The sequence below is a fragment of the Bos javanicus genome, chromosome 14 (assembly GCF_032452875.1).
Source record: "Bos javanicus breed banteng chromosome 14, ARS-OSU_banteng_1.0, whole genome shotgun sequence".
Lineage (NCBI taxonomy): Eukaryota > Metazoa > Chordata > Mammalia > Artiodactyla > Bovidae > Bos > Bos javanicus.
In genome coordinates this window covers 32,336,832-32,349,479 of record NC_083881.1, presented here as the reverse complement: position 1 = coordinate 32,349,479, position 12,648 = coordinate 32,336,832, and the positions used below count along the sequence as shown (strand labels likewise).

At 38.5% G+C, this 12,648-nt stretch overlaps 1 protein-coding gene across 2 annotated transcripts in view; it reads right to left on the bottom strand.

Annotated features, from left to right (window-relative positions):
* PREX2 (phosphatidylinositol-3,4,5-trisphosphate dependent Rac exchange factor 2) overlaps positions 1–12,648 on the bottom strand; it is a 301,596-nt gene that overhangs the window by 83,242 nt on the left and 205,706 nt on the right. For both annotated transcript variants that reach the window (XM_061438929.1, XM_061438928.1), the window contains exons 32-33: positions 11,109–11,326; positions 3,622–3,724 (exon numbers count right to left, since the gene is read on the bottom strand). In XM_061438929.1, the coding sequence (XP_061294913.1) occupies positions 3,622–3,724; positions 11,109–11,326 (321 nt within the window). The remainder of the gene's footprint in view (positions 1–3,621; positions 3,725–11,108; positions 11,327–12,648) is intronic.

Here is a 12,648-nt window from a genome sequence, read left to right as displayed (position 1 = left end):
GCTTAAAATACTGGTTCATCTCCAGTTTACTCAACAGACCATTCACCAGTAATGTCATATTTGAATCATGGACAACATGCTCCTTTGAGGTCATGGTTCCTCAGGCAAAATTTAAAAGAAAAAGTATCAGGTTATATTGTGAAAATAGAGTTTCTCTGCCTTGTAGTGAAATTATTCCTACATTATTCAAGTAAATGAAAATATATTCTATATCTGCCCACAGAAGACTGTACAATTTGCCCAAATAATATTATCCTTATCAAATAATCCCCTTTACCAAACACCCGCCAGAATACAGCCTAAATCCCTAACACTGTAATTCATGTTTTTGTGCTCTCTCATTTATCAGTGGAGATGAAACTTTAATAAGATTCTATTCTCTCTGCCCTCATAATTGAATACATACAGGATGAACCACTTCCCATCTCCACAGCTACCCTCAAGGTCAAGTCACCATCATCTCTCACCTGGGTCACTGCAAGGCCTTCCTAAGTGGTCTCTCTGCTTCTGCCCTTGCCTGGTAAGGTCCACTCAGCAGCAGCACAGCAGCACAGGCTGCCTTTATTTAGTATGTGCCATTCCCCTGCTCAGTGGCTCAATGAGAAAGGCAAAGCTCATTCAAAGATGTGGCCTCCTCTTTGTCCTCAGCCCCTTCTCCTTTCCCCTCTCTGACTTTGCTCCAGCCACACAGCCCTCCCTCCTATCCCCAGAATGTGTCACACACGCTCCCACCTTGGGGTCTTTGTTCTCATTGTTTCAGTGGACCTGGAACACCCTTCTCCCAAATAAAGTAGGCCCTTTACTGAATTTCTACATTCACAGATGCAGAAATACATTCACGGGTTCTGCATTCACAGATTCGACCAACTGCATGTCCAAAAAAAAATTTTCAGAAAGCTCCAAAAAGCAAATTTGAATTTGCTTCTGATCAGCAACATTTTGCAGAGAAGGCAAGGGCAACCCATGCCAGTACTCTTGCCTGGAAAATCCCATGGATGGAGGAGCCTGGTAGGCTGCAGTCCATGGGGTCGCTAAGAGTCGGCCACGACTGAGTGACTTCTCTTACACTTTTCACTTTCATGCATTGGAGAAGGAAACGGCAACCCACTCAGTATTCTTACCTGGAGAATCCCAGGGACGGGGGACCCTGTTGGGCTGCCGTCTATGGGGTTGCACAGAGTTGGACACAACTGAAGCGACTTAGCAGCAGCAGCAACATTTTGACCATTTACACTGGTATTTACATCAGAGCACTTATTAATATATTGGTATTCTAAGTGATCTAGAGATAATTTAAAGTATACAGGAGAATGTGCATAGGTTACCTGCAAACACTACACCATTTTATACAATACTTGAGCATCCGTGGATTTTGGTATCTGAGAGGTTCCTGGAACCAATTCCTGAGAGATAACTCTGTCTGTATGACTTGTTTCTGGTCTTCACCCTCCGTCTTAGAATGCTTCCCTCCCTAGCACGTTATTCACAGGCAACCTTTCACCCGCCCCTTTATTTTCCTTCTTTGTTCTTTTCTATGTCCCTTCATGCAGTCATATTATTATCTCCTAATTTATTATCAAATTAACTCTTTTATTTCCTGTAATATTTATCTCTGTCTGCTTAGTCCTCTACTCTACCCAGCACCTGGAAATGTGCTTTGCCATAGTAGGCATTTTAGAAATTTTTGATAAACGATTATCATTCCTGGATAACAAATTAAATGAATATTTATTGAGTCCCTATTTATTGTACTAGATATTGGAAATGTGAAAATAAATAAAAACCTTTCCAAGTTCTGAAGATACAGAGCTTCTACCATAATTCATAGGATCCTTATACTTACAGATAGACAAGAACCAGAAAAATAACAAACTGCTAAAAGATTTCTTGGCCCGATAGACACATTTTAAACCTATATGTGACAATGTTGAAGTGGTATATAAATGATGATAACTTGCAGAAACTAAAGAACTATTTCTCTGAATGTAGATTTCTAAAAACAATGCCCTTGTTAGGCTTAACACTGGCAAATTGCTAAATGAAAGGGATACATTTCAATCTTTCAATTGAATTTCATAACTTCTTTGCAACATTAGATACAACCAAGTTCTGTCGAAATTTTTTTCTTCATTATGCACAAGTTTGTTTTTCCTTCTACTTTTATAACCATAAAACCTTTCTGCCTGCTGCACTCTATAAACTGAATTGACATTTGTTCATTCATCTCCTTGAAAAAAAACATTGTCCTTTTTGTTCCAAGCACTCTCTTGGGTACTGGAGATACAACAATGAACAAGACAGGAAAAAGTTTTGCCATCTTGAAAACTGTACAGGATGAATAAGTGAATCAAAATAGTTAATATGATTATATTTGTACACATTAAAATTTTTGACATGGATAAAATAACCTTTGATTTGTACTTTTAAGCTAGCAAAAATGTAAAATATGTGTCTACTCCTTCAGAATTAAATTATAAATTTTATCAATTATTGTCAGATCAAACAATTATAATGCCTTTCTCAACTGATTTGATCTAAATGTTATACAATGTGAGCATAACTTAGGTCTCTGTGTATTACTGGTTCTAAATGCTCCAGTATATTGCCTGCTAACACATTCTTTACAGGATCATTTGAAGAGGAGCCGTGGAAACCCAATACAGTCATTTCTGCTATATAATTGTTACATGTTAGAGCAAAAGCTTTGGATGCCTCAGAGATTATCTACATAGCTGGAAATATTAGGGCAGTTCTTTTATTAAAAAATATTGACATGAAAAAAAAAACAGCAGAAAGGACAAATGTTCTATCAACCCATTTATAAAATTCAGAGACAGAAAGTAGAATCAAGGTTAGCAGGGACTGGAGAAAGGGAGGAAGATAATTACTATTTAATGCATATGGAGTTTCTGTTTGGGAGGATGAAGAAGCTCTGCAGACGGATGGTGGAAATGGTTGCACAACATTTTGAATAAACTGAATTGTACATCGAAACTGATTAAATGGTAAATTTAATGGTATGTATGCTGCTGCTACTGCTAAGTCGCTTCAGTCGAGTCCAACTCTGTGCGACCCCATAGACGGAAGCCCACCAGGCTCCCCCATCCCTGGGATTCTCCAGGCAAGAGCACTGGAGTGGGTTGCCATTTCCTTCTCCAATGCAGGAAAGTGAAAAGTGAAAGTGAAGTCCCTCAGTAAGTGTCTGACTCTTCGCGACCCCACAGACTGCAGCCTACCAGGCTCCTCTGTCCATGGGATTTTCCAGGCAAGAGTACTGGAGTGGGGTGCCATTGCCTTCTCCGAATGGTATGTATATTTTATCACAATAACAAAAAAGAAAGAAAAGACAATCTTGAGTAGCACAAAATTTGCTGCACACACTCCAAAAAAGTTTTAGAGGTCAAACTAAGAGATAAAAACATAAATATAAAATTAGGTGTAGATTTAATGTATATATACTTTTTATCACTTCCCCAGTTGGTTTTATTATTTACATTAAAAATAATATTTTATATATAACTTAATCTTCATATCAAATATATTCATATCCAAGTTTTGCCATATATTGTTTGATAACAAAATAAATCTTATAAAACACATATGAAATATTTAACTACCTACTTGCAACCAGTGGTTCCTCTTCTGATGGTTTAAAGTAAAAAGAAACCTTTTCCAAATCAAACAGTGCAACCAGTGTGTCTTCTAGCATGGCTTGTTCATCTGTCTAGAGAGAAGAAAAACAATACATGATATGGTTGGATTGTTTGAGACAGAGCATAACATAACATAACACAACATCCCCAGACCAAAACTAGCTTCACTTGTGTTTTATTTACATACAAACCACATTATCAACATACCTAAGAACTTATTGCCTAAAATGAAATGAACTAATCCTCAGATTTACAAGTTTCTCTTGTAGCTTCATGTTTGTCTTTTCCTCTACTGTCTACATGATTCTGAATAATTTTTCAGTCTATTTTGTAGCTAGATTCTAGTTATACTGATTTTATCTATTAGTTACAGACAAATGTGTACACATAAACACCTTATTTGCCTCCATATCTCTATAATCTTATAAGTGTAACAGCTGAAAAGTAAAAATACTGTTTTCTTAAAAAGCCACAGTACATAATGGTCATTGTATTTTACAATAAGATAACCTATGCATTATTCAATTTGCAATTTAGGAAAACTGTGATAAAATCAATTTGCATGTATGTGATGATTTTTCTTCCAAAGAGCCTGGGGACAAGAATCATTTTCACTTGCCTTTATGAGGACTTAATCTTCCCTGTTGGCTCAGAAGGTAAAGAATCTACCTGCAACCCAAGAGACCAATATTCAATCCCTGGGTCAGGAAGATCCCCTGGATAAGGGAATGGCAACCCACTCCAGTATTCTTACCTGGAGAATTCCATGGACAGAGGAACCTGGTGGGCTATAGTTCATGGGGTCACAAAGAATTGCTGGGAGGGATTGGGGGCAGGAGGAGAAGGGGACGACAGAGGATGAGATGGCTGGATGGCATCACTGACTCGATGGACGTGAGTCTGAGTGAACTCCGGGAGTTGGTGATGGACAGGGAGGCCTGGCGTGCTGTGATTCATGGGGTCGCAAAGAGTTGGACACGACTGAGCGACTGATCTGATCTGAGAGACTAACACTTCAACACTTTCAATCTAGAATGTTGTGAATATGAAATCTGATTTGTTTTAATCTTTCATTTCATTCCTATATTTTACAGTTGAGGTAGGTAAGACCCAGACTTAGTAACAAGTAATTGCATATCTCAGCATCATCATCTTTTAGTACTGGGTTCTGGGCATCCTATTAGCAGATCAGTGTAGTATCAAAGTCTTGTACTAATTTCCTCATGAAAGAATAATTAACTTTATCATACACATCTTTTTTTTCAAAGGTAAATTTATTTCCTTAAGAAAATCAATGGTCCTTTTAAACAATAATTTTAACATGCTATGTCCTCATTTTTTAAATTTGCTGTAGCTTATAACCATATTTTGGGGGCAGCATAAGTAGAGGGTGGAGATGGTAAAGAATTTCTATTGTGTGGGAAAAAAAAAAACATGAAGGCAGCCCCAGACTCCAAAGAAGGACAGCATGGGTAACAAAAGGTTAAGAGCATCATCACTTTGTACCTCAGTTAGGTACTTAATATAATGGATGGTACACACTCAATGCTGGATAAAGGTTTATGAGATTCTTACTTTTTAAAGTCCGTTGGAGGGTAGCAAAATGCTATAAATCTGAAATTGTAGGGACAGGACTAAAGAATGAGCATTTTTCCAGTTAACAGGAATATATACACACACAGGAAGAAATGTCTCAAACAGGCATTGTAATACGTAGATGTGGTTAAAGTCATACCCAAGGACCTAGGACTGCGAGCAGCACCCAGAGACACATAGACTGCCAGTGACTGCAGCTCCCCGGGAGCGCTTCACAGTCCTAGGAGACTTTTATGCTCTTGTTACAGAGATAGAAAGATTATGGGTTTCCTAGACTTTTTTAAACAACCTTTGGATTTTTTAAATCAATTTTAAAAAATTAACTTGAGGATTGTTGTTGTTGTTTAGTTGCTAAGTCAGGTCTGACTCTTTTGTGGCCTCATGGACTGTAGCCTGCCTGGCTCTTCTGTCCATGAGATTTCCCAGGCAAGAATATTGGAGTGGGTTGCCATTTTCTCCTCCAGGAGATTTTCCTGACTCAAGGATCGAACTTGCGTCTCCTGCACAGGTAGGCGGATTCATCATCACTGCACCATCAGGGAAGCCCAACTTGAGGGTTATCAGACACCAGTACAACTCACATGTCATAAATTTCACCCATTTTAAGTGTACAGCTCAAGGGCTTTTAGTATATATACAGAGCTGTGTAACTGTCACCATCATCTGATTTTAGAATATTTTTCCCACAAGAATTGAACCTCCGTATACCTTCCCCCAATCCTTAGCTCCAGGAAATGACTAGCCTACTCTCAGTCTCTAAAATTTGCCTTTTGTATTATTTCACAATAATGTAATCAAATAATACTGGTTTATTTCTCTTACAATATTTTCAAGGTTTATCCATGTGGTAGCATGTATCAGTAGCTCACTCCTTTTTATTGCTTAATAATAGTCTATTGTGTGGATATACCCCAACTGATCATTCAGTTTTTGGACAATTGGATTGTTTTCACATTTTAGCTATTATGAATAATTTTTCTAGGAACATTTGTGTACATGTTTTTGTTAGAATATGTTTTCATTTCTCTTGGATATTACTTATGAGTAGAATTTCTGGGTCATATGGAAATCCCATGCTTAACATTTGGAGGAACTGCCAAAATGTTTTCCAAAATGACTGCTCTCTTTTACATTCCCTTCAACAGTGTATGAGGGTTTTAATTTCTCTACATCCCCGCCAACGCCTGTGCCTATCTTTGTCTTTTGGATTACATTCATCCACATCTCTGTGACACAGTATCTTATGCAGTTTTGATCTGCATGTCCCCAGTGGCTAAAGATGTTGATCATCTTTTCATGCGCCATTTATACTGTGTTTGGAAAAATGTCCATTCAAATCCTCTCTGCCTGCTTGTTAATTGAGTTGCCTTCTTATTCTTTAGTTTTAAAGGATTCTTTATATAATCTGGATATAAGCCAGTTACTAGATGCATGGATTACAAGTTTTTTTTTCCCATTCCTTTGTAGGTTTACTTTCAAATAAAAGTACCAGCACATAACAGGCCAATGGCAGGTATTAAGTAAGAAGAGAATATAAATGAAGCCTCATTAGCTACTTAATTCATTCAACAAACACTTAACGCCTACCATGTATTAAGAAGTGGGCAACTGATCTTATGTAATTTTTATTTGATAGGCAAGGAGAAATTAATATTTATTTTGTCTTAAAACACTTTTCACAAGAGGTGAAAATATGCTATAGGAATGAAATAATGATTAAATGATAATAATGAAAAATTACTTCTTCTCCCTTAGAAGAAATAGAGTAGCCCTCATAGCCAACAAAAGAATCTAAAATGCAGTATTTGGGTGCAATCTCAAAAAAGACAAAATGATCTCTGTTCATTTCCAAGGCAAATCATTCAATATCACAGTAATCCAAGTCTATGCCTCAAGCAGTAATGCTGAAGAAGCTGAAGCTGAATGGTTCTATGAAGACCTACAAGACCTTCTAGAACTAACACTAAAAGAAGATGTCCTTTTCATCATAGGGGAGTGGAATGAAAAAGCAGGAAGTCAAGAGATACCTGGAGTTACAGATAAGTTTGGCCTTGAGTAAAAAATGATGCAGGGCAAAGGCTAACAAAGTTTTGCCAAGAGAACGCACTGGTCATAGCAAACACTCTCTTCCAACAACACAAGAGGCAACTCTACACATGGACATCACCAGAAGATCAATACTGAAATCAGATTGATTATATTCTTTGCAGTCAAAAATGGAGAAGATCTGCTGCTGCTGCTGCTGCTAAGTCACTTCAGTTGTGTCCGACTCTGTGCAACCCCATAGATGGCAGCTCACCAGGCTCCCCTGTCCCTAGGATTCTCCAGGCAAGAACACTGGAGTGGGTTACCATTTTCTTCTCCAATGCATGACAGTGAAAAGTGAAAGTGAAGCTGCTCAGTCGTGTCCTACCCTCAGTGACCCCATGGACTGCAGCCTACCAGGCTCCTCCATCCATGGGATTTTCCAGGCAAGAGTACTGGAGTGGGGTGCCATTGCTCTATATGTCAGCAAAATATAGGAGCTAACTGTGGCTCAGATCATGAACTCCTTACTGCCAAATTCAGACTTAAATTGAAGAAAGTAGGGAAAACAACTAGGCCACTCAGGTATGACCTAAATCAAATTGGTTATGATTTTACATTGGAGGTGACGAATAGCTTCAAGTTAGTGTCTGAAGCACTATGGACAGAGGTTCATGACATCGTATAGGAGGCGGTGATCAAGACCATCCCCAAGAAAAAGAAATGCAACAAGGCAAAATGATTGTCTGAGGAGGACTTACAAATAACTGAGAAAAAGAAGAGAAGCAAAAGGCAAAGGAGAAAAAGAAAGATACCCATCTGAAAGCAGAGTTCCAAATAATATCAAGGAGAGATAGGAAAGTCTTCCAAAGTAATCAGTGCAAAGAATTGAAGAAAACAATAGAATGGGAAAGACTAGAGATCTTTTCAAGAGGGAACTTTTCATGCAAAGATGGGCACAATAAAAGACAAAAAGGGTATGGGCCTAATAGAAGCAGAAGATATCAAGAAGAGGTGGCAAGAATACACAGAAGAACCATAGAAAAAGATATTAATCACCCAAATAACCATGATGGTCTGATCACTCAACTAGAGCCAGACATCCTGGGGTGCAAAGTCAAGTGGACCTTCAGAAGCATCACTACAAACAAAGCTAGTGGAGGTGATGGAATTCTAGCTGAGCTATCTGAAGTCCTAAAAGATGATGTTGTTAAAGTGTCACAGTCAATATGTCAGCAAATTTGGAAAACTCAGCAGTGGCCACAGGACTGGAAAAGGTCAGGTTTCATTCCAATCCCAAAGAAAGACAATGCCAAAGAATGCTCAAAGTATCACACAATTGCACTCATCTCACATGCTAGCAAAGTAATGCTCAAAATTCTCCAAGCCAGGCTTCAATAGTATATGAACCAAGAACTTCCAGATGTTCAAGCTGGATTTAGAAAAGGCAGAGGAATCAGATTGCCAACATCCACTGGATCATAGAAAAAGCAAGAGAATTCCAGAAAAACATCTACTTCCACTTCATTGACTACGTTAAAGCCTTTGTGTGGATCACAACAAACTGGAAAACTGAAAGAAATGGGAATACCAGACCACCTTACCTGCCTCCTGAGAAACTGTATGCAGGTCAAGAAGCAACAGTTAGAAATGGACATGGAACAATGGACTGGTTTAAAATTGGGAAAGGAGTACATCAAGGCTGTATATTGTCACCCTGATTATTTAATTTATATGCAGAGTACATCATGCGAAATGCCAGGATGGATGAAGCACAAGCTGGAATCAAGATTGCAGGGAGAAATATCAATAACCTCAGATATGCAGAAGACACCATGCTTATTGCAGAAAGTGAAGAGGAACTGAAGAGCCTCTTGATGAAAGTGAAAGAGGAGAGTGAAAAAGTTGGCTCAAAGCTCAACATTCAGAAAACTAAGATCATGGCTTCTGGTCCCATCACTTCATGGCAAATAGATAGGGAAACAGTGGAAACAGAGACAGACTTTATATTTCCTTGTGCTCCAGAATCACTGCAAATGGTGACTGCAGCCATGAAATTAGAAGACGCTCTTGGAAGAAAAACTATGACAACCGAGACAGCATATTAAAATGCAGAGACATTACTTTGCCAACAAAGCTCCGTCTAGTCAAAGCTATGGTTTTTCCAGTAGTCATGTATGGATGTGAGAGTTGGACTACAAAGAAAGCTGAGCACTGAAGAATTGATGTTTTTGAACTGTGGTGTTGGAGAATACTCTTGAGAGTCCATTACACTGCAAGGAGATCCAACCAGTCCATCCTAAAGGAAATCAGTCCTGAATATTCATTGGAAGGACTGATGCTGAAGTTGAAGCTCCAATACTTTGGCCACCTGATGTGAAGAGCTGACTCATTAGAAAAGACCCTGATGCTGGGGAAGATTGAAGACAGGAAGAGAAGGGGATGAAAGAGGATGAGATGGTTGGATGGCATCACCGACTCAATGAACATGAGTTTGAGGAAGCTCCAGGAGTTGGTGAAAGTCAGGAAAGCCTTTCATGCTGCAGTCCATGGGGTCTCAAAGAGTTGGACACAACTAAGCAACTGAACAATAACATTTTAAAATTTTTCTTTAATTAAATCTTTTCTATTTGGTTATATTAGCAACCTAATAAGAAGTTAATCACACATATGGAGTGTATAAAGTCTTTATAAAAGAATGTAACTCTGTTTCATTGAATTTTATTCAATGAATGTCCTTATCTTATCATTCCAGAACTTTTTATGACCTAGTATAGCTATTACCCTATCCTCAATACCACTGAAGAAAAACATTATTTTGATGTGCAAACTCATATCTATTCATTTAAAAACTCAATCATGTTACTTGGAAGCTATATTTACTATGTGTACTTTAAAAGACAAATAGAACCTCATGTTTAAATCACAATTATATATAACATGCGCCTTTGGTTTAAATAACATGAACATATTTGCCTTGACACATCATGACAACTATCAGAGCCACAGGAAGTATGTGTGAAAAAGCTCTAAGTTCACCGCAGTCTCCTCAAATATTTTTGAGATGCTTTCTTCATCTCTGCTGTGGACCACTGATGCATAAACACACAATATTTTACAGTAATTAAGGCAATGTTCTTAGATTTAACAGGACAAACACACACACAAAGGAAGGAAATAAAACCATTTGACACATGCAAATTTTAACCAGATTGTCAGACAGTATGGCATGCAAGTCATTAGAGCTCTTCTAAGAGCATCTTCCAGAACATTGACCTCAGGGGGAGCTCGGGGTATCATGGCAGACTCTTTCTTCTGTACTGGAAAGAAGCAACCAATACAGACAAACCCTCTTTCCTCTGCTGACCTTTCTCAGCCGGTGCTTAGGGATACAGGAATTAGTAACAGATGGAGGCTTTCTCAGCTTTTAGTAGCCACTGAGAATAAATAAAAATTAGGAAAGAAGAAATACCTTCAACCTACTTATTAAAAGTATATTTGCCCATGGAAAAATATACCTTTTTAAAAGAGCTGGATGACTGCAGATATAATAATGAATTGCTAGTCACTCAGTCATGTCTGACTCTTTGTGACCCCATGGACTATAGCCCACTAGGCTCCTCTGTCCATGGAATTCTCTAGGCAAAATTACTGGAATGGGTTGCCATTCCCTACTTCGGAGGGTTTTCCTGACCCAGGAATGGAACTAGGGTCTCCTGCATCGCAGGCAGATTCTTTAGGGAAGGATAGTAATGAACAACCACTTTTTACTGGGACTAGGTCCCAATGTATGTTACATTTGGCCCAGCCAGGGGAGGCACTGTGATTCCTTACCAAGTTTGGTGATAGAAGGGACTGAAAGTGAAAAAGAACTCCTGCATTTGCTATTTGGTCCAGCCACCTTCTGCTGGCCTCCCATGTTTCCATCTCGTTTTCTTTGCTGTTGTCAAACATCTGGTTTAAGGCCGCCATGAGCTGCTCGGAGAAGGCACAGACGGTGGCCACCAGGCTCTGGCAGAAAACCATGTCTCTTCGGAGCTGAGTCTCGCTATCTGTGATGCAGGAGAACGTAAAGATGGTTTTGCAAAATGTCATAGTTGAATAAAACCAGTTCATTAAGCATCTGCATTCACTGTTATTTCACTCTCTCTAAACTCACACCATGGGAAAATGTGAATTCAAGCTCTATTCATGAGCACATACTTTTCAGTAAGTATCCTTTTTACAAAACATGGAACACCAAAAAATGTTAGAAACATTAAGATCTTTTTCTTACTTGATATTGTGACTTGATTTTCCAATCACTAAATTGCTTTACAAACTCCAAGGAAATAAAATAAGGTTTATTCACTTTTTTTTTTTTAGTAATAGAACATAATATGCATTGTTGTGTGACACTTTCCCTAAAGGAAATTCAAAGCCCAATTTTTCAGTTTGTGCTGGCAAAATATTATTAATACTAAATTAAAAAAAAATTATCTACTAGGCCTATTCAAATACTAATATAAAATATACATGGGGAAAGAGTACTGATGTCTGACTACTTGAAACAATAAACAAATCTGAATCTCCTGAAGTCACCTATTCAATTTCACAAGCTATCAATAGGTCCAGTTCAGAAATCCCTATATTTTTGGACATAATTAGATATTTACAGTTTTAATATAAATCGACTTTTACTAGCATACTTATTCTGCAATTAACTGGATTTTCGCCTGACCTCCTTTGAAGGTATGTTGACCCTGTGAACTGCCAGTTCTGAACCTCAGGTTTCTCAAATGGAAAGCAGCCGTGCCCCGAGAACTCAATCCCAAAGGGTTCACTCCTCTGAGACACAGGGTGTATGCAAACTACATAGCAACATAAACACCAAGCCACACCCTCTGTACACTGAAAAAGTACTTGTACTAGAAAAACAACACAGGTGAAAAATCAACATATTCCCAAATGTACTCTGAACATGTTGAGGGCTTGCAAACTTCTGAAATGAAGAAGCACTGTCAATAATTACTGTATAACATAAACATGCTGCCTTTATTCAGCAGTGAGTTCTTCTTGCTTTATTGATGAAAAAGCATATTTTTTTAAGTTGTTTAACCAAAGACATGAAACACCTGCTTTTAATAACTACCAACGCATAGGGGAGGGATTGGGGGCAGGAGGAGAAGGGGGCGACAGAGGATGAGATGGCTGGATGGCATCACTGACTCGATGGACTTGAGTTTGAGTGAACTCCGGGAGCTGGTGATGGACAGGGAGGCCTGGCATTGCAATTCATGGGGTCGCAAAGAGTCGGACACGACTGAGTGACTGAATTGAACTGAACTGAAAGCACAGGTGCACATAACTGCTGCTTGTTTCTCAGTTTCACTGT